This window comes from Protomyctophum bolini (assembly GCF_963924005.1).
Source record: "Protomyctophum bolini genome assembly, chromosome: 7".
NCBI classification, from domain to species: domain Eukaryota; kingdom Metazoa; phylum Chordata; class Actinopteri; order Myctophiformes; family Myctophidae; genus Protomyctophum; species Protomyctophum bolini.
The window spans coordinates 27,537,777-27,560,471 of NC_137868.1; the positions used below are offsets into that span (position 1 = coordinate 27,537,777).

General features: G+C 42.0%; 2 protein-coding genes across 5 annotated transcripts in view; one reads left to right on the forward strand and one right to left on the reverse strand.

Annotated features, from left to right (window-relative positions):
• Positions 1 to 22,695, forward strand: part of col14a1a (collagen, type XIV, alpha 1a) — a 177,307-nt gene that overhangs the window by 95,173 nt on the left and 59,439 nt on the right. For all 4 annotated transcript variants that reach the window (XM_080769144.1, XM_080769142.1, XM_080769143.1 and 1 more), the window contains exons 27-33: positions 4,575 to 4,698; positions 17,761 to 17,904; positions 18,304 to 18,468; positions 19,467 to 19,505; positions 19,676 to 19,814; positions 21,337 to 21,479; positions 22,157 to 22,266. In XM_080769144.1, the coding sequence (XP_080625270.1) occupies positions 4,575 to 4,698; positions 17,761 to 17,904; positions 18,304 to 18,468; positions 19,467 to 19,505; positions 19,676 to 19,814; positions 21,337 to 21,479; positions 22,157 to 22,266 (864 nt within the window). The remainder of the gene's footprint in view (positions 1 to 4,574; positions 4,699 to 17,760; positions 17,905 to 18,303; positions 18,469 to 19,466; positions 19,506 to 19,675; positions 19,815 to 21,336; positions 21,480 to 22,156; positions 22,267 to 22,695) is intronic.
• On the reverse strand, positions 15,491 to 16,429 carry LOC308319211 (transcription elongation factor A protein 1-like; the record flags this gene model as incomplete). The annotated part of the gene is made up of 1 exon (XM_080769146.1): positions 15,491 to 16,429. The coding sequence occupies one exon, from the start codon at positions 16,427 to 16,429 to the stop codon at positions 15,491 to 15,493; it is 939 nt and encodes a 312-aa protein (XP_080625272.1).

Genomic DNA, 22,695 nt, shown 5'->3' on the forward strand with positions numbered 1-22,695 from the left:
ATGATTAGTCACCAGAATCAAGATCCTAGGTGGTGTAGAACTTGAGTTATTGTAAAATAACAGCAGGTGGCGGCCATTTTGAAAAATGGCTGCCATGGTCACAGGGAAAGTCTAAATTGTACCACTGTATCCCTCATCCTTGAAAATGAGGTCTTAGTCACCAGAATCAAGATCCTAGGTGGTGTAGAACTTGAGTTATTGTAAAATAACATCAGGTGGCGGCTCTTTTGTAATATGGCTGCCATGGTCACCACGAGACAAATCTGTGATGGCCCCATAGCCAAAAATGTTCCTTAAGGCATGCTCTAACTGTGTGCCAAATTAGAATACTGCCCATTATTCAAAAACAATAATTTTATTGTTTTAGGAACACTTTTGTCAACTCCGTCAGATACACGTCAACTCCGTCAGACACAAAATCTGACGGAGTTGACGTCTGACGGAGTTGACAAAATGGCATTTGTTTTCAACTTAACCCTCTTTAGTACAATGTAGCCATTTTGTTTTTGCTTAATTTTGTTAGCTAAACCTAACCCCTAAACTAAAATAATAAACATTATTTTGGAATTCTTAACAAAGATCATAAAAATGTGCAGACGGAGTTGACATGTAAAAGCTGTGACCACATTGTTATCAACATTGTTTGTTTAAAATATCAAACAATTGAATGCTTGTCAGACCAGGTACTCCACTGTTGCAACAAATATAAATGGGACTTGGAAAAGGAGTCTTCAGGCTAAATCTGTCGACAATATTTTCTGATTAATTTAAGACTTTTAAAAAAACCTGACGGAGTTGACGGAGACGTGGGACGAACATTTGATATGAGATATTTAATAGAAAATATAAATTAAAATTAACTGTGTATATTATTTGCTATGTTGTTGACAATCTACTTTAATTTAGTATGTATATTTATGTGATTGTGAAAGTATTAGACACTTTTTTGGCAGTTTGAAATTGTGGCCACTTGCTGGGGACAGGCTAAATACAGGCCTTTTTGGGTACAGGGCCTGCTTTTAACTAATTCAGATGGAATATGAAAACAATTATAATGAAATTAAGGGCATAATAATACACAACTGTATTACACTTAACTTTGCAAGTGCTTTTATTTTTATGAATTAATTATTTTTTTACATAAAATAAGGCTCTTATGTGTGGGACATGTTTTTTCCACTTTTGTCCCTCATCTCAAGAATGAGTGATTTAATGTTATTATTTCAAAAAACATCTCTCTCTCTCTCTCTCTCTCTCTCTCTCTCACACACACACACACACACACACACACACACACACACACACACACACACACACACACACACACTCACTCTCTCTCTACCTCTCTACCTCTCTCTCTCTCTCTCTCTCTCTCTCTCTCTCTCTCTGCCTATCTCCAAAAGAACATTTTACGCAATTTAAGAAAACATTAGCATGTCTCTGAAAGATGTTTTTCTCATCATCACCACATGGCATACATGCAGAATGGTAGCAGAGTGAGACATGTTCTGAGACACTTCTGTTATGGAACTATTGTTAAAAAATACTAATGAGTGTACTGTACTGTAGCTACTGTTACAGTACAGTAGTTAATGGGTCTAAATAAACAAAACATCATCTTCATAAAGCCTATTGTATATACTACTGTACACCTGACCCGGTAAAATGTGTTCAATTTGGCTGGCTATACTGTACAGACAATCCTTCAGAGGTTTGGGTTGGCAGTCTCGGAACTGATTTCGGGTGTTCAGTGCCTCTGAGATCTTGTGACTAACTGAACTAGGTCGGCTTCTCTGATTCGTCAGACGTTCCACATACGTAGTTTCTGCTTCAAATTCATTCTGTCAGCAGTGAAGTGTGTTAAAAGCAGCGGTAGTTTTGGAAGAGACACTTCCAGGAGCTACAAACGGAGTTGAAATATCTCTCTGGTGACCATCCATAAACACATCCTATCACTTGAAAGGGTAAAAACTCTCTACCTCCGTCAGAAATTCCCCACAGTGAGCACGTTGCCATATCCAGGAATTAATTTTATTTAAGCATCTGTTCCAGCAGTGCTGGCTGTAGTGAAGAGTTTACTTACACTGTGTTGTCACTGGCCATGCCATGACAATTCAGTGAGGTCAGAGCATATAAAGGTTGTGTCTGTAAAAGCCTCCAGTGATTCAGTTTGATCCGTTTTCCCTTCAAATTAATGTTGTGCTATGAGCCAAACTGCTGTGTATTGGCTAGTGTTGCATTGCTACCTCAAAACTGTAGGCAAAATACTGAACGTTAAAAAGTATTGAGGACATGAGCACAGAAGTTATTCTAGAGGTCTGAACTCTGTCATTATTGCTAAGAGAAGGCTAGTGTGTGGCCTTTCGGCTTTATTTATGAAGGTTTGCACATCATCCACACTAAATGGATGCATACATGTTCTGCATTTATCTCTACAGAAGATTAGAGAAGAAGAGAGCTGAAAAAGTGTCACAAGTAGGAGGAGATATGACTGTAGCACTGTAGAACAGATGTCAGGTTCTTTTGTGTATAGTGCAGTATTTTCTTTCTGTTGTTTTGTCTTAAACAGTCGGTTTTTCAGAATGCTGAGGAGAAAATGTTTATTTCATGTAAATATAATGGGCAATATTATTATCCTATTCCTTATCCAATCTTATTATTCTTTATTCTTATTCTTAAACATAAGAAACAAGATTAATAAACTATTCATTGCCAACAATTTAAAATACATAAATGTTACTATTTTATTTAGTGTGTAAAAGAACCCAATAAAAAAACATTCATGATTGTTCCTGTATAATCTCTCCTATTATCCCCCAAAACACATTCTCCCAGTAATATCTGCATACAACATCTGTACACATTCTCCCAGTAATATCTGCATACAACATCTGTATGTGGAGACCAGTAATATCGGCATACAACATCTGTATGTGGAGACGTACGTCTCACATCAACATTTCTTTACATACAGATCTTTGCATACATTATTTCCTCATTGTTTTGCATACTGTACTGTACAGTACACACCCTACATACATATGGCCCCTGGTTTAATATCGTGTCTCATTGACTTGTGTGAAGTGTATTGTAATTATTATTATCAGCAGCAAATTATAAATGCATGACAGAAGCATTAACCAAACAACATGATCTGTGTTAAAAAGCTTTACATAATGTCCCAGAAGCTGTGAAAAGTGACCATGGGAGAATTTGCAGTGCCAGACTCAGACTACTGTTTTACCAGCTGTCTTAGCAATCGTAGCTAAAATTTGGCCACCAATGCTCACTGTTATATACATTTCTGCAGGGCTCTTGCAATAGGCATAGCCTAGGCCAATGTTACAAGAGCTTTGTTCATTCGCCACCTTACGCAGAGGTGCTTCTACCCTGCTATTGAAGCCTTCCGCCCTTGAAGGCTTCAATTCTTCCATGCTGCTCTTCAGTCTGCTGCCTTGCCTGTACACCATAGAAAATAACGGTTGCGGTGCTCCCCACAGCAAAACATTAGCAGTAATGTGAGAGAGCTGGGGACTTGGCTGTACAGACAACGTGAGAGTGAGCTGGCTGGTGAATGTAAACTAGCCCATGCCAACAATAGCACCATTAGCAGTCCGGGGGTAATGATAGTTGATCGCCGTCTTAGAGTAAGGTGATTAGGATGATTATGGCTCTGATTTATGAGTGAGTATATATTTCACTGCTTTTTCATCAAGAGCTTAAAGAGATTTTCGCAAAATGAGGCCATAATGTGATATTCCAAGTCGACAGATTTCATACGGAGTGTGCAAAAAGCTTGGACCACCAGCTAATGCATGTACTTTCAGTGAAAGCTATGATCCTGTATTGGTTTCACCTACTGTATTTATATAGTACAGTCCAGATCAGGTTGTTGCTACTGTTGCTTGTTTTTACAGCAGGTCTGTGTGTATGTTTGGAGCTAATCTCGCAAACTGCTGGACTGCATCAGCACCAAACTTTGTATGCACACAACCAGTTGGCCAAAGATCCAATCTTTTTTTAAATTTTTGAGCGGTGCTAACCGCTCCAACAAGTGACTTTGTGTTTATGTTAATGCCGTTATTAACCAATGTTTACTACAATTGCTGTTCTAAATGTTTTACACCCTCTATTTACAACTAAAGTACATATGTATGTCGGTGTTGTCCAGCGGCCAATGGGTATGGCCGATGGAGGACACCTACATACATACATGCCCATTGGCCGGTGGACAACACCGACATACATACCCAGCCGATCGCAGTACTTGCGCAAGTAGGTCTTGAAGTCTGAGATCCTATGTGGATTCCTTAGGTGTGGATTACCATTATTGGTAATCCAATTTCCACAGTGCTGAAAATCAGTCGATATTTTTTGAACAGGACAGTGTCTATTATGACAGCAGTCTTCTAAGATCTCAGTACTATGACGTCAGTCATCTCCATATTAAGGGCAAAGTTTCAGCCCAGTTCGACTTCTAGTATACGCATACTTAAAGTTTAAAAAGGTTAACATTTAAAAAAGTATGACAAAAAAGTATTTAGTGCGTTTCTCTCTCCTCTCTGTCTCCGTAGGTGGCCATAGCCCAGTTCAGTGACGATGCACGCACAGAATTCCAGCTGAGTTCTCATGGAAACAAAGAGACACTGCTAGAGGCTATCCAGAAGATCCAATATAAAGGAGGAAACACCAAAACAGGTCAGGCATGCAGTTGTTGATTTAGATTCTAAAGTTTTACTAAACTTTAGTCAGACTATGCTAGAGTATCCATATCGCAAGCCGCAGTTGTAGCATATTTACAGTCTTAACAGTAGCAGATTTTGCAGTAGCCTATTGTTGTCAGAAGTTAGAGTGTGTGTGTGTGTGTGTGTGTGTGTGTGTGTGTGTGTGTGTGTGTGTGTGTGTGTGTGTGTGTGTGCGTGCGTGCGTGCGTGCGTGCGTGCGTGCGTGCGTGCGTGCGTGCGTGCGTGCGTGCCCGGAGTGCAAACCGCTGGACTGAAAGGCAGCAAACTGTATGCATGCTGCCAGTACACTGTGGTGGTGCGCTGGGTTCTTTTGCCCTGCTGGGGCCCAAGCCTCGTTCAGGAGGCCAGAGCTATGATGCTGAAATGCTGTTTTTTCAGCTCAAATCTTCAATAAATTGTACACTTCACCCTGTCTGGAAGGCATTAATACAACATTACATTTGCATTAATGGGGAAATTAATCAGTTTGTCCACTCTTGATGACCTAACTTTTTTCCCTACTCATAAGAAGGTTTCTGCATTACTGAGGGACTGTGCTGTATTTAAGTACTGCCCTGTGTCACAATCGTACTGTTTCATACTGTACATTATGAACTGGGACTTTTTTCCAATATCACAGCAGGCTTAAGTTCTCAATGTTGGCTACAGAGCAGCTGTGTGTGTGTGTGTGTGTGTGTGTGTGTGTGTGTGTGTGTGTGTGTGTGTGTGTGTGTGTGTGTGTGTGTGTGTGTGTGTGTGTGTGTGTGTGTGTGTGTGTGTGTGTGTGTGTGTGTGTGTGTGTGTGTGTGTGTGTGTGTGTGTGCGTGCGTGCGTGCGTGCGTGTGTGTGTGTGCGTGTGTTTCCAGCTGGTGCTCATTATGTTTATGCACTGTCAAATAGGTCTACATCTATTCTAAGGTAGTATATCTCTGAAACCACTTTCAGGAAATGAAAAATATATTTTTTTTCAGGAATTTAAGAAAACCTTATATTTTGAAAACAAAGCAATACTGCCTCATCAAAGTTGGTGGTGTGACTTTATATAATGTCAATTATGAGCATGAGAGGGGGAGAGGTGGTGGAGTCAGTTGCGAGCAGACAGTTCGAAGGTCCAATCGAGTTATAATAATAATCCAAAACCTCAAAAATGGAGTTAGGTGGTTTCCTCCCGACAGCAACGATATACTTGTATATAGACATATATCACCCTGTACTCATACTGTGCACAAATGTATTACATAAATCTTCGTGGTTGAACACAAAATGTATTTTGAGGATCCACAAATTTGGATCCACAAATTTGCGAGCACGCTGTGCGGCCCCCACACACAATCACTCTGCAGTTGTGGCCCCCGGCCTAATCTAGTTACACTCCCTTTATGTACAAAAATAAATGTTTCATATTCAAACAATACAACCATCACTGCTCACATCATTTCCATGTGTCCTTTATGTTGGCATGGATATTAAGCAATACACTTCAGAATCAAACATTTTCTGACAAACAAGGAGCGCTGGTCTATCGTTGCTTTCAGGGGAGACCACGTGGAGGCTGTCGTCTATTCCCCTACACCCACCCCCATGTCCTACCTGCCGGTCCTATAGGGAATTACCATGATCGGCCTCTAACGAGAGGCTGCTACCCACGTCCCAGCAAGAAAACCCAGAAACATGACTTGCGCCTCCAATCTGACTCAAGTCCCGTCACCCCAACAAGAGATGCTAATTCCTTCTATCCCTGACTACCTGTGTCTACATACGCATGGCTGCGTATGTAGACACAGGGAAGTGAAATGACTGCCGCCGAAGCGAACACGTAGTGAAACTGACTTACATGGCCGGTTAAGGACTGAGGTCGATTACAAAAAGGCTTCTAAATCCTAATAGTTTTCTGTGCTCAACCTTTGTCTCAGTGATGCTCAACCTTTGTCATGTCAAGGACCCCCAGAATTATCTCTATTTGGCCACGGACCCCTATCTCAAAATATGTTGTTCCAGGGACCCCAGAAGCAAAGGTTTGAGTTAAAAACATTCGCTCTCTATTATATATTCAAAGATTTGCGCCACATTTTCAAGATTTAAAAAAAAATAGCAGATCTACAAGCTCGTAGCGGCACTCTGTGCTGCACTATGAGCTTGTATATCTGTTATTTTTCAATAGCTAAGGTATAACATAATGCTTAAAACACCAAAAGGGGTTCCCGTCCTGAATGGGTTAAGGGAATTATGTGGCCGGTTAAGACTGAAGTGAAGGTTAGGGTTAGAGTTAGGGTGAAATGTAGCCGTTACAGTTAGTAATAGTCGGACAACGCGACCAACGCCATGTCGGACAACTGCTGACAACAACGTCAGTATGTGGAAATATCCATACTGGCTGCATTGGATGGTGTTGATAACGGCTGATGACAGACATTAAATACGGAGATAAAATCAGGAACCTACATACTGGGGCTGTCTACTTCAAATTGTCCATGAAGAAGTGGGGCCTGGCCTCGCATCAGCCAAGTGGAGCGAGCCTGAGAAGACTGCCGACCACATAATCGCCATCTGTCCCATGTCTAGACCACCTTCAGAGGCCGGCCTCTTCCAGGTGGGACCAGAGACGAGGGTGTGGCTGCAAGACAGTGAGATGGACATAATGATGACGATGCACGAAAGAAGAAAGCAACACATTTATTGGCACATTTATCTCCACCAGGCTAGAATGTGTGGTAACCCTTGTGGGCGGGGCTTAATTCTTACAAAGAACTCCATCATGCATCCAATCATTACTCATATTGGAATTGCATGTTGAGAGGCCTCTTTCCGCGTTCACATCTGCCCATAGGGGTTGTCAGACTGCCGCTGCTGTACAAACTTACTGTACTTAAGAAAAATTTATATTTTTTACTTTACTTGAGTAATTCCAATTTCCAGTACTTTTAGGCCTACTTCTACTCCACTACATCTCAGAGGCAAATATTGTACTTTTCAGGGCTGCCATGTCTCACCCTTTGAGCGTGACAGTCACGCAATTTAACCCTTTACCACGCACCACGCCACACATGCCATTTCACACGCATTATAAATAACAATTTTCTCCGCGGCTCCGCCGCGTAATAACGCGCGCTCATGTGTGCGTCCTCACAAACGGTAAAATAGCCGATCTGCATGAGATGATTGAGATCTCATGCAGCATATGCAGTAGGAGGGTAAACAGTGGACCAAATCGCCATTTTTCATGGAAGACAATATAGACCCCACAAGTTACAACAAGTTAGGTGTTTGGCGTCTCTTGCGTGATATGAGGAAGTGAAGTGGAACGGTGCCAGTAGCCCGTGCGTGCACATTATAGGGACAAAGTCGTGTGTGTGTGTGTGTGTGTGTGTGTGTGCGTGAAGTGAAGGGGGGGGGGGGGGGGGGGGGGGGGGGCGCATCGCGACTTGTTTCTGTTCAGAGAGAGAGCCCACAGATGTGTTTGAACTAAGAAAATGTAAAAATAAGGCATTTTCCCACATTCCAGTTTTCTGACTTTTTATTTCACAACATATTCCCCAATTTCCACTGAGATTATGGGGTGAATGAATGTGGCCACTGGCCAGACCCATCTTCTCTTTCTGTCATAGTGACATTGTCCTCCATCAGATCATGTCCAAATCAGGTTATCCAATCTCCAGTAGCCTCTTCAGTTTTTTGAAGATTTTTTGAGTGGTGCAACCACTGACCACTCCCTTACGGAGCTATGTGTGTGGCTGGCTGGGTCTGAGCACTATGTGTGTGGCCTGCTGGCTGGCTGCGGGTCTGAGCATATAGATAGATATCTTTTTCATTTCTACTTTAAGCATGAGGAGGCTGTCAGTGCAGGGAGAGCAGCTGGCATGGAGGTGAAGACATCAATGTTAAGGTTAAATATCAACGTTAAAACGGGACAAATCCACATTAAAAAAGGCCAATTATTTTCGCCGCTGCTCTTCGGACGGCGTCGAACGCATTAAGACACTATAGAGTCTCACTCTTGACATTTTCTGAAATATGGCAGCCCTGGTACTTTTACTCCACTACATTTATTTGAAAACTTTAGTTACTAGTTACTTTGTAGGTTTTCATTATTATGACAAAACATACACTAACCACTTCTACAAGCTAACAATGCGCCACGATGTGACACATTGTGAGCTTGTAGATCTGCTGTTGTTCAAAAGATTTTTATGTATATGAAAATTTGCAATGAGACATTCTGCATAACGATTATTTTACTTTTGGTACTTAAAGTAGGCCTACATTTTGATGCATTTGTACTTTTACTCAATTACATTTTGAATTCCGGACAGAGTAGTACATCGCAGTATAGTACATGTGTAGGGATGCTCTGATCACGTTTTTGGGGGCCGATCCCGATCACCGATCTTTTTTAAAAAGATCGGCCGATTCCGATCCCGATCCCGATCTTTTTTTATATATTTTTTAATTTAATTTTAATTCGATTGAGCAAAGGGGGCTTCTGACTGTGTCGCTTACTCGCCTCCCCTCTGTCAGAGGAGGAAGCGACGCGCAGCCGTCGGGAACCCCCCCAAACCGACTGCCCCCCCGCCCTCCCGAAAACCGTGAAATGCATAGGCTCATCTTACTGGCTGGCTGCAACATGCACATTTCTAAGAAAGTTGTGTCAGGCCAGGGCACACTACTTGTCTAACAATTTGGATTATAGTTAGCACTTAGCTCCCTTTGCTAACTACTGGACTGGAGATGATGAGCTCTCTCCCTTTCTCTCCGTCTCCCTCCCTCGCTGGGGTGAAGACGTGCGTGCTCTTTCTCGCTCTCTCTCTCTCTTTTCTCTCCCTCTCCCTCCTCCCTCCCTGGGGTGTGTGTGTGTGTGTGTGTGGGGGGGGGGGGTATTCGTTGCGCTGCCAGTGCTATACTTCTCCATTAAGCGGTGCAGAACCGAGAAAGTGACACATTATTTTTAAACGGCGCAGATTTTTGCTTTGGAGATCGGTTTCGCGGATCGGTGGATTTTGCACGGCCGATCCGATCCGATCGATCGGTGATCGGCCACCGATCGATCGGCAACCGATTGATCGGCGCATCCCTAGTACTGACGGAGACACAGTAGGCCTACAGTATGCGCTCTGAGGAACATAACTTTCTACAAAAAGGAAAAAGGAAACAGAGAGAGGCTGTGTTTGTATCCGTACATGCACTTATAATGTTGAGTATCAATATAGGCCTTATGTCAGCTACAGTAAATTCTCATATTCCTTTCCCCCACTGTGTTCATTCCAGTGCATGTACTTTATGGGATTCAGTGTGCTTTTGACTTTCCACTATGCATTTATTCATTAAGGCCTTCCTTTGTGTTGCCATGTTGGTGGGGATGATTGATTTGAAGTAGCTATTGTTGTGTTAGTGATTAACCCTGCATGTACTGTATGTGTGTGATTGATTTCCAGTATCTACAGAAGTATTTGCACTAATCCCTGACTCTGCTCCCCTGTATTTATGTAGAGGAGTGTGTGTGTGTGTGTGTGTGTGTGTGTGTGTGTGTGTGTGTGTGTGTGTGTGTGTGTGTGTGTGTGTGTGTGTGTGTGTGTGTCGGAGTGACTGAAGTCCAGTTTCAGAGATTAGTTGGGAAATGATCTCTATGTGTTATTTAGCTTCTGCCTCTCCGTATGCTTCTCATTCTAGTTAAATTATCTCTGTGTTATTTAGCTTCTGCCTCTATATGCTTCTCATTCTAGCAGTGTTTCTGATGTGAGAGAACGTAATGATTAAATTACTGTAGTAGGTGATAAATGATACAGAAAATGTATAATTCAGACAATATGAACATGATGATCAACTCATTCCCATTATGGAGAAAAAGAAAAGAAAAAAAGTTAGAGAAAAAAGTTGTAGAGGACAAATGATTTGGTGTAGAGGAAAGGAGGGGACCTTGGTCAAGAGGTATATGGGTTCATAGTGGTTAAGCTTTTGAGGAGAAATGTCCTTCTAATTGAATGATTCATCTTCTTGACTAGTTTGCACATACCAACAACAGCTGTAAGTGTAAGGGCATTGAATTTAATAGGTTCAACTATTTCAGTAAAAGCATTGAAAGTAATCTGAGAACCTAGAACAGAAAGTATGTGTACAAATGTGGATTTTAATGTATAGGATAGTGACTTTTTTTGATGGGCCCCTCCTACGGTATGTCCAGCTTTTAGTGTGTGTGCAAACACAAACTTTGTCCTACATGCAAACATTAAATGCCATTGACAATGAATGGACAATTTTAGGTGACATTGCTTACCACAAACATTGAAGACGAAGGTGAGAACCTCAAATTCTCATTGGCCGGAATGATGATGTACGATGATAAGAGCGCCCCTCACTTCACACAGGTGTGATTTTTATTCAAACTGACAGTTTGTAGGCTGATGAACCTACAGTAAAGGATAATGAAAGTATTACACATCATAATCTACACATACAGATTCATGTAGAGATTCATTCACCTCCTGCATTCAGGAAGCCAGAACCAGTAGAAATTCAATAGCTCACCCGTGAAACAAGCAAATTAAATGATATTTGTATTAGTTACTTGCGCAAGCAGAGCGCGCAAGTAATCATTTCGCTTGGTCTCTTCGAAGTGAAGCCAAGTTTTCTTCAACCGTAAGTCTGTGCCTGGTTTGCTGGGACTAGTTACAAGTTACAAGTTACAACATTACGTCATATACACACCATGTACTCTGGTCCCAGTTCTCAACGATGACGTAATGTTGTAACTGGTCCCAGCAAACCAGGCACAAACCTACGGTTGAAAAAAACTTGGCTTCACTTTTTGGAACCAAGTAACCACAGTATACTGCTAATCAAATTACAACTACATACTCTGTATGTAGTTGTAACTAGAACAACTACATACAGTCTGTGCCTGGTTTGCTGGGACTAGTTACAAGTTACAAGTTACAACATTACGTAAGTGTATGCCTGGTTTGCTGTGACTAGTTACAAGTTACAACATTACGTCATATACACACCATGTACTCTGGTCCCAGTTCTCAACGATGACGTAATGTTGTAACTGGTCCCAGCAAACCAGACACAGACTTACGGTTGAAAAAAACTTGGCTTCACTTTTTGGAACCAAGTAACCACAGTATACTGCTAATCAAATTACAACTACATACTCTGTATGTAGTTGTAATGTGATTTGTAATTACTTGCGCAAGCAGAGCGCGCAAGTAATCATTTCGCTTGGTCTCTTCGAAGTGAAGCCAAGTTTTCTTCAACCGTAAGTCTGTGCCTGGTTTGCTGGGACTAGTTACAAGTTCCAACATTACGTCATATACACACCATGTACTCTGGTCCCAGTTCTCAACGATGACGTAATGTTGTAACTGGTCCCAGCAAACCAGGCACAGACTTACGGTTGAAAAAAACTTGGCTTCACTTTTTGGAACCAAGTAACCACAGTATACTGCTAATCAAATTACAACTACATACTCTGTATGTAGTTGTAATGTGATTTGTAATTTGTAAATCTGTGCCTGGTCTGCTGGGACCAGACTACACAGATGACCATATCTCTTACGTCATCACTGAGAGCTAGTCATACATATACACACCATGTACTCTGGTCCCAGTTCTCAACGATGACGTAATGTTGTAACTGGTCCCAGAAAACCAGGCACAGACTTACGGTTGAAAAAAACTTGGCTTCACTTTTTGGAACCAAGTAACCACAGTATACTGCTAATCAAATTACAACTACATACTCTGTATGTAGTTGTAATGTGATTTGTAATTTGTAAATCTGTGCCTGGTCTGCTGGGACCAGACTACACAGATGACCATATCTCTTACGTCATCACTGAGAGCTAGTCATACATATACACACCGTGTACTCTGGTCCCAGCTCTCAACGATGACGTAATGTGGTATCTGGTGGGACCAGATTACACAGATGACCATTTCTCTTACGTCATCACTGAGAGCTAGTCATACATATACACACCATGTATGAGAGCCCACGGTAATACACACCATGTACTCTGGTCCCAGCTCTCAACGATGACGTAATGTGGTATCTGGTTAACAAATCCAACTACAGATTTCGGAAGTATTTTAGATCATGTATATTTCAACAAATTTGAAAGTATTATTACAGAAATTGAAGTTAGAGACACATATTACTCTGATCATGATTTAGTATTAATATCACTATAGTACAAAATGAAATACATTTAAAACAATTGACAATTTACAATAAGTAATAAAATAATTATACTGTATAATATATTTTAATTCAGTTTATATACCTTTTTTTTCATCACATATCAATGATTCATTTTTCTGTAAAAAAGTAGTTAGGTAGCAAATAGTTACACGTAATGATTATACATTTCAAACGTTCCTTCACAGAGATACTGAGATGTGATAGTTTCCAGCGGTCGAAAGTACTTGCGCGCTCTGCTTGCGCACTAGTAGGCCATTTATGGCCTACTAGTGTGCAACAAGCAAGTATGCACTCGGCAGAGTGCAGTTCTAGTTATATTCTGTGTATACTCTTGGTTGAACAGTGTATTAGTTCTATTCTGTGTATACTCTTGGTAGAACAGTTCTTCATTGCTTCAGCCAGCATCATAAGAACTGTGGGTGTGTCTGCTCTTGGTTGAACAGTTTGGATTGAATCAGCCAACAGAGTCAGAACTGGGTCTGGAGGCTAAAAGCTCCTGAGAATGAAGCAGACTCACAGGCACACAATAGAGAGGGACAGCTGATTTATGATGGGCCGTTGAGCCTAAGACCTTTGGACATCTATGTCTTTCTTTCTTTCTTTTTGTCTTTCTGTCTTTCTTTCTCCTAAATGTCTGCCTCTCTATACCATTTTTTAATCTATCGCTCCTCTGCCTTCTAACCCCCAGTTCTCTTCTCTTCTCTTCTCTTCTCTTCTCTTCTCTTCTCTTCTCTTCTCTTCTCCCCTCCCCTCCCCTCCCCTCCCCTCCTCTCCTCTCCATGCCTGGCTACGTCCAGTCTGACCCAGTATGATAGAACCGTGTAGAAACAGATGTATTACTGGTACAGTAGGTCTCTGACAACACTGCTGTTTACCAGCCAGTCATTTGTCTTCTCTGACAGCTCATTGAAGAAGTAAACTAAAAAGAAGGTTGAGGCTGAAATGGTCGACTACTCTAGAAATTCTGAGATAGAGATAATAATATGACACACACGGGCACATGGACACGCGCGCAAGCACATTCGCACACACACATGCACGCACGTCATCATACATCATCACATCCCGCGCTCAGCCGAGTCATATCATCACACAGGGGCATAGGAGTACCTATAGCATCCCTCAAAAATACATTTTGTAGACTAACCAGCTTCATTGTTATTTTGCAGAATAAACTGTCAAACCATGATTAATTAGCTGTTGCCTTTCAGCCTACACAAGTGATGCTACTGTATAACCACACAGCCAGTTGCCTGCTGATACTTCTCTGCCATGTTAATTCAGAGGTTTGTGTCATTTTGTAAACTAACCTGTCTAGTTATTCTGTAGAATAGCCTGTATACAAAGGCAAACAGCAGCAGTTTCATGATTGAGAAAGCCAAGACCTGTTGACAGTACAAATGTTATATCAAGGGGTTTAATAATGTGGCTTCAGGTGCCTAGCTAGGCTGGTAGAAATAATAGTTTGCATCGTTCCCAGCGGGTATCACCCTAGTACAAAACTAGACGTTACAGCAGTCATATTCAACCATGTACTGTACAGTATGTAATTCATCTATGTCAATACTATGGGATTTGTAGTAGTGTTTTAATAAAGTAATTTAAACTTGTTAATTATGTGGATGGACATAGGACATCAGTCGTCTATGACGTATGCCTCTAAAGATCGGCAGGGCCAGAGCCATAGAGTAAGACAGAGTTACGACAACTCCGTTCACTTCATGGGGCCAGTCCAATGGCGGCTCTTCTATTATTGGCGAATAGTGACAAAGGCTTGAACCGGAAGTTTACGGAATGCATTGGAGTCTATAGACTTTACAGTGACAAGTTACATAACCGGGCTGTTTTTTGCCCCTTCAATGACGTAACTCTGTCTTACTCTATGGCTCTGGGCAGGGATTCGGCATGATCACATGCCCATTAATTTTCATTATTATTAAATATTATTATTAAATATTTAAAAAAGTATAAAACGTGAAAAAAAATTGTGGAGATATTCTGGAGCCTGTTTGGTCCAGCGAGATAGCTGGACGATAGAACCGACGATCGTGGCAACAAAAAGTTTTGTCTGGGTGAAAGATGTGTGGCGGTACATTAGAAGTATATAGAACACCTGGTGCTGATCGGTCCAGTGGTTTGCAAGATTGGCCACAAATAATGTTTAAGTGTTAAGTGTTATATAATAAAGGGGCAAGGGAACAACAAAAATAATAAGCAGTGATAATTATATACTGTATATGGCAATTTGTGTGCTAGGTACCAAATTAAACAAAATCTGGAATGTAGCTATTCTTGAGTGGTGCTAGCCACTCCTATGCAGAGCTATGTGCGTATGTATGTATGTATGTATGTATGTATGTATGTATGTATGTATGTGTATTTATGTGTACGTAGCTGCAAAACCTAGTGGCCAGTAGAGCACGCACACACAGTACAGTACAGTACAGTACAGTACAGTACAGTACAGTACAGTACAGTACAGTACAGTACAGTACAGTACAGTAGGACAGAGCACCACTCACTTCAGAAGGGTCTGATTTCTCTGAATTCTAACAATATTATTGTTAATTCAAAACTTCCATCTATGTCCACAGTCATTACAGAAGACATATGTGGTCATAGGCTCATCACCACTGCGAGTCTGAATCTGTGAATATGTGCACTTCTTTCTCTTGCACTTGCCACAGGTCAACAGTTCAGATTCTGTGCCATCGTTGGTGGCCATCTGATGGTCTCTTACACTCTCTTTGGTCAAGTTCTTTCTCATCTCTTTGAGCTCATCGCTGGCCATGTCCTCTGCCGTCATCTTGGCAATGCGTTCAGGGGACACGTTCCCGCACAGCACAGTTCTTCTCAGGTTCGGGTTCTTTGCGTCCTTTAGATTAGAGATCCGACTCCGAACTCGATTCTTGTATTTTGTGTCTGTATTCTTGAACTCTTGGAAGATGCATTGCTCGATCTGTGCCCCAAGTACTTCACAGTCAGCACCAATAGCAATATAGTCATCTCCTTTCTGCAGAGCACTGGACAACAACTCCCTGCACTTGATCCTAACCGGGTCAGAGGTGCTGGGTGCGCGGGGGAACGTGGAGATGAGCGTGTTGGTTGGAATATCTGCAGGCTCACTCTTGCTGCTGGAGTTACTGCTCGGGCTGCTGTTGGAGCTGCTTTCCCCGTTAGGCTCTGGGGTTCCCTGAGAGGGAGAGACAGGTGTTGACTGATCTTTCCTCTTCTCTGAAGATTTGTCTCTACCTGCAGGTTCATCTAAAAGCTTCTTCCATGATTTGATCAAGGACTTGGCTAGGGATGTCACCTGCTTATCTGCACTCTGCTTGCGGATGGCATTGACAGACATCCCAATTCTAGTTGATTGAAGCAACTCCAGAGACATGGAGATATATCGCAGCTCATTCAGTAGGTCCAAAGCCCCAGACTCATTTTTCTTCTGAGACATTTTATCCATTTTTTTGGAGATTCTAATGATCGCCTCTTTGTCCGTTTTGTCCATTTTGGAGAAAGGGGGCGACAAGAATGAAAATCTGATCTCAGAGGCCACAACACGGAGTCAGCTTGATGACCACACAGTATTGTGCAGTAGCAGACATGACACCTTTTTTTATAAAACAAACCTGAGCCCTGTGACATCCCCATGACATCATGAAATATTTCCCAAAATATGAGTATTTAGTCGTATATAATATATGCTGATATTTAAATATTTAAGCAAATATTGATGATGTGTGGAACTCTATATTAGGGTCAACTCTAACAATATTCTATATGCTCCAAACTACTTTAAACCCTTGCAGTGGTGTTCAGTGTGAACTCAATCAGTCTTTAAAATCAGGAATGTTTGTGGTGTGATTACAATCAGAATATTAAGGTTTGTGCTTGTCTTCCCAACACTTAGTTTTTTGAGGATGTGAAGTTATTTTATCTTTTTAATGATCTTCTTCATCTGACTGTGTATCCGTCTCTGCATGCCAACTCAGTGATGCATCTGGCTGCCCAATCAATGTCTGTGGGTGTTAGCTGGAGGTTTAGCATTGACTTGAACTGAACTGAATGATGACTTCAATCAGGTCTGCCAAGGATGTGAATGAGTAGAATAAATAAATAATAAATGGTGGATTCACACACACACACACACACACACACACGCACACACGCACACACACACACACACACACACACACACACACACACACACACACACACACACACACACACACACACACACATTCATACACCGATGACGGAGTAAACCATGCAGCGCACCAACCTGCACCGGCATCAGGATCAATTAGGGGTTCAAAGTCTTGCTCAAGGACACTTCGACACTCTACCCCTGAGCCTCTCCCTCCCCAAGTATAGAGGTATTCCGGGTTTCTTATGGTGAGCTTATAGCGTGCGTGCGTGTGGGGGGGGGGGAGAGAGAGAGAGAGAGAGAGGTGAAGTAGAGCAAGGTTAGAGAGAGGTAGGGGAAGTACAGGGAGAGGGAGCGTCACAATGACGGTTGTAGTGGTGATATGAAAACCAGAGGTAAAGACATTGACGTACAGTATCACGTCCACAAAGCACAGGCCTGAACGGCACATACTCCTCATATGTCACGGTCTATGACTCGGCCATGGTGGACACAGTTGTGCACTCCATGGGCCCAAATTAATTTGGATTGTGGGCTGTGGAATTCTCTCAATTGTAATAAATTGATTATTCTTCTGTAAAGAAGAATTGTAAAGCTGCTTTGTACCAGGTTCCAGGACTAGAGGCTGTGTGGTGGATGGAACCAATAAGACTTTCTTTGTTGAGGAGAGACTTATCCATCTGTTTCATCAGGTCGGGCCCTTAAACATGTTAAGGAGTCCATCTTCATACCAGAGGGAGGGGCGAGGAGGGGCGTTCCCAGGGTCCTAGTGGTCCTGACGGATGGCCGTTCCCAAGATGACGTCAACAAGGTGTCCAAGGAGATGCAGATGGAGGGTGGGTTCCAAAGAATTATACATATACTGTACAGCAGTGGTTCCCAAACTTTTTCATGTCAAGGACCCCCAAATTTACACTAATATGCCTGCAGACCCCCATTTGAAAATATAATGCCAAGGACCCCCATTAGAGAAGATTTTTATGGCTCAGGCAGTGATTCTCAACCCGTTAAATCTTTGTAAAATGATTGTAAAATCAATATCCATTTGTACACTCTCAGAGTTTCAGACCCATAAGGGTGTATTTGGTTCCTAACTATCATTTAGCTGGGGACCCCCTGGAACTCCCTCAAGGACCCCTGGGGGTCCCCGGACCCACTTTGGGAACCACTGCTGTACAGACTATAGGCTTCATGTGTTTGGCTTTCAACATATAATGGTTGTTTGACTTTCCCAGGTTATATCATCTTTGCCATTGGCTTTGCTGATGCCGATTATGGGGAGCTGGTGAACATTGCCAGTAAGCCCAGTGACAGACATGTCTTCTTCGTTGACGATCTGGATGCTGTGAAGAAAATTGAGGAGCAACTCATCACCTTCGTCTGTGAGGCTGCTACTGCTAGTGAGTACCAGATGAGAGAATAAAACAACGAGAGAGAGAACAGAAAGAGAGTGTCACACATACCATACACAAGCTGTGTGTGTGTGTGTGTGTGTGTGTGTGTGTGTGTGTGTGTGTGTGTGTGTGTGTGTGTGTGTGTGTGTGTGTGTGTGTGTGTGTGTGTGTGTGTGTGTGTGTGTGTGTGTGTGTGTGTGTGTGTCTGTGTGTGTGTGTCTGTGTGTGTGTGTCTGTGTGTGTCTGTCTGTCTGTCTGTCTGTCTGTCTGTCTGTCTGTCTGTCTGTCTGTCTGTCTGTCTGTCTGTCTGTCTGTCTGTCTGTCTGTCTGTCTGTCTGTCTGTCTGTCTGTCTGTCTGTCTGTCTGTCTGTCTGTCTGTCTGTCTGTCTGTCTGTCTGTCTGTCTGTCTGTCTGTCTGTCTGTCTGTCTGTCTGTCTGTCTGTCTGTCTGTCTGTCTGTCTGTCTGTCTGTCTGTCTGTCTGTCTGTCTGTCTGTCTGTCTGTCTGTCTGTCTGTCTGTCTGTCTGTCTGTCTGTCTGTCTGTCTGTCTGTCTGTCTGTCTGTCTGTCTGTCTGTCTGTCTGTCTGTCTGTCTGTCTGTCTGTCTGTCTGTCTGTCTGTCTGTCTGTCTGTCTGTCTGTCTGTCTGTCTGTGTGCGTGCGTGCGTGCGTGCGTGCGTGCGCCTGAGAGACAGAGAGAGAGAGTATTTGAGAACGTGTACTCTGGTGAGTACCACCTCAATGGCCTTGTGGTTAAAGTGTCCGCCCTGAGATTAGGAGTCATACCAAATCATACCAAAGACTATGAAAATGGTCTGCCTTCCTGATTGATTCAGGGTCAAGGGTTGGAACGTGGGGTCATGTCCAGGGTGTGTACTTTACTCGTACATCAAGTCGCCTCATGCACCTGAGCCATCTCCTGAAACAGGAGATGCTCAGGTGGTTCCCAATTCTGATTACTAGTAAAATAATATGCACAGATTTACAGAAACATCTCTGTCTTCCAGCCTGTCCGTCTGTTCTGATGAGTGGAAACACCATGGCAGGTGAGACACTTGAATCACACACACAATCTGAAGCACGTAACAATGCGAAAAGAAGAATAGATGAAGGATGGTGACACTAGCAACACAACCTTCCTGATGACGACAAATAACGACGACGACGATGATGATGATGATGATGATGATGATGATGATGATGAGTCTCCTTTCAGGTTTCCGTATGATGGAGATGTTTGGCCTGGTGGAGAAGGAGTATAGCACCGTGCCAGGAGTTTCCCTGGAGCCGGGGTCCTTCAACAGCTTCCCTTGTTACAGGCTGCACCGAGATGCCCTGGTGTCTCAGCCCACCAAGTAGGTTGTTTGGTTAGTTAGCTTAGTTAGTTTACTCAGTCGGATGGCGTAATCCTGTCATAATCCACATTGTGTACAAATGGGAAACGGTTGTTAATGAATGAACAGGTTAGTCAACTAGTTAACTATCCACTGAGTTGATATAGCTGCAGTTTCACCTATCATCTCATGCTGGACAATGCTACGTCCAATACAGGGCCAATACATGAGCCCACACTCTCTCATCCTGCACACAAAACACTTTACACTTATTATGTACAGCCCAGTTTAGTGTTTATCCATCCATGTGACGTGTCCTTACAAAGGAAGTATCCAGAGAGACTTCTAAATGGGGAGTGGTAACGCTTAGTGGTCTACAGGATTCAGCTGCACACTTTGAATCACCAGCTATGGATCCTCAAACTGTTCAACATGTCTGCCAATGAGAATTGCTTCCTTTTGTTTTGATAGTACAGTAAAGTCAATAGCACAGTAAAGTTTCGTTTATCTTACGAATTAACCAGATTTCAAGTCCCACACATAACGCATGGGCTGTGCTATTAGTTCGGCAGCTCCTACAGTAAAACCTTTATGAACATTGATTCATACTGTAGGTACTGTAGTGTTTTGAGCTTCTTGTCTAACTCTGGCATGCAGGCTAATTGGCCAAACATTTATCTTAATATTTGAATTCAATATACTGTAATTGTCTCCTAGCAGTAGATTAATTATTAGGAAATTATTATTTGGTTTACTGTAGGTTAATTGTGATCAAGCCCTTTTTCACAAAACCAATTAGGTTTTACCGCATTAAGCAATTTAATGTAATGTAGGTTTATCGGAAAATAGATCATTGTGATTGATGAAATCCAGGCTTCACTAATTCCTGCCTTTTTTAACAGCTAATTAATACTGAAAATGGAGCAAATTGACTTTGAAATTGAAGTCAAATTGACAGAAAAGCTGCTGCTAAATGGAGCATGTTCAGTTGCAATTATAATAGAAAAACTAAAGGAAATCCTCCAATTTGTTTGGAATATATTCTCTCTTCATGCAGTCCACACCATACAGAGTGCAGGTTTAAACATGAACTATTTTAATATCTGTACTGATAGAGTGTGAGGTCTCCTATGGTGACTGCCTTTCTTAATAATGTAACATGTCCAGGCTGAACCTGAGCTATGCACATATTATCCTAAACACCAGTAGGGATCATGTCTGTTTTCATCTTACGGAACCTATATGTATCAAATGTCTGTTTGATTCATATGGATCTTATATAATTCAGATAACAGAGGAAACTTGCGATTATGGCATTTGTTTTATCTAAGAAGACTATGCTAAATGGGTGTGTGTGTGTGTGTGTGTGTGTGTGTGTGTGTGTGTGTGTGTGTGTGTGTGTGTGTGTGTGTGTGTGTGTGTGTGTGTGTGTGTGTGTGTGTGTGTGTGTGTGTGTGTGTGTGTGTGTGTGTGTGTGTGTGTGTGTGTGTGTGTGTGTGTGTGTGTGTGTGTGTGTGTGTGTGCGTGCGTGCGTGCATACCAGATACCTCCACCCAGAAGGCTTGCCGTCAGACTACACCATCTCCATAATGCTCCGCCTACTTCCTGAGACCCCACCCGAGCCCTTTGCGCTGTGGGAAATTCTCAATAAGGACAATGAGCCATTGGTGGGACTGATCCTGGACAGTGAGTTGTCATGTTTTGTTTTTATTGCTTTACTCACCGTATAACATTGGTTCTCAAAATTATAATTTGACCGTGGACCCCCATCTGAAAATATTTTGTGAAACGGACCCAATACAAGGATTTGTGTCAAAATGTTTGTGCATTTTTCAAAACATCTTCAAGATAAAAAAAACGTGTAGATCTACAAGCAGTGAAGCACACAAGGCCTTGCAACGCGTCGTGAGGCTGTAGATTGGCTATTTTCAAATAGCCAATATACAGTATAGGGTCTACACAGCATATAGGGTGTGGCATATAAAGTGGTTACCCCACATTGAGAATCGCTGCTATACAATATCACAAGATTTCAGCTGGCTGGTCCCTGCTGTGAACATGCTCATTGTACAGTAGCCTACATAGAGATTTTCCGTTCAACTGAACATTAATGGTAGATGAGTTAGTGTGGAGCTATTTTTGGTAGAAACCACATTTTTAAGGAAATTTTTATCTGATACATGCTGAAGGTTCATTATCATTAATAATAAATAAAGGTTTGGGTGTGTTGATGATGTGTCTAAGTATAGTACAATGATGTTATCAAATCTGGTTTTGTTCAAAATTGTCCTTTCTTGGGGTCAATTTCAGTGGGGTCTAACTACAGCTGCTAATATTTATGTCCTTCAACTCCCACCCCTCAGACTCTGGGAAGACCCTGACCTTCTTCAACTATGACTACAAAGGAGACTTCCAGACAGTCACCTTTGAAGGATCTGAGATCAACAAAATCTTCCATGGCAGCTTCCACAAGGTTGGTTTCTGAGATATAATCAATGACATCCAGACTCTATACTCAAAGGCTTAATTTATATTATGTCATACCTGTACAACTCTCACCAATGTCTTATGACAAAAAATATGAATTTTCAGCTGAAAAATAATCTACCTGTTATATGTCACGGTACTTTTTTCTTGAGCAAAGGTGATGGTCTCATTGGCAACGTACATTTGCACAAACATGGAACCATACTGTAGCATTTAACCCACTCTAACTATTAAAAGCAGTGGGCAGTAGGGTTTAATATTTCCCCCGGATTTGGCTCATTTTAAATCCCAGGAATTTGCCGACCTTTTCCTGTCAAAAAAAGAAAAGAAAAGAAAGAAAAAAAGTGCTCACTAAAATGCATTTTTATGTAGATACTTCATATTTTCAATAGTGATATTTTGTTGTTTGAAATGT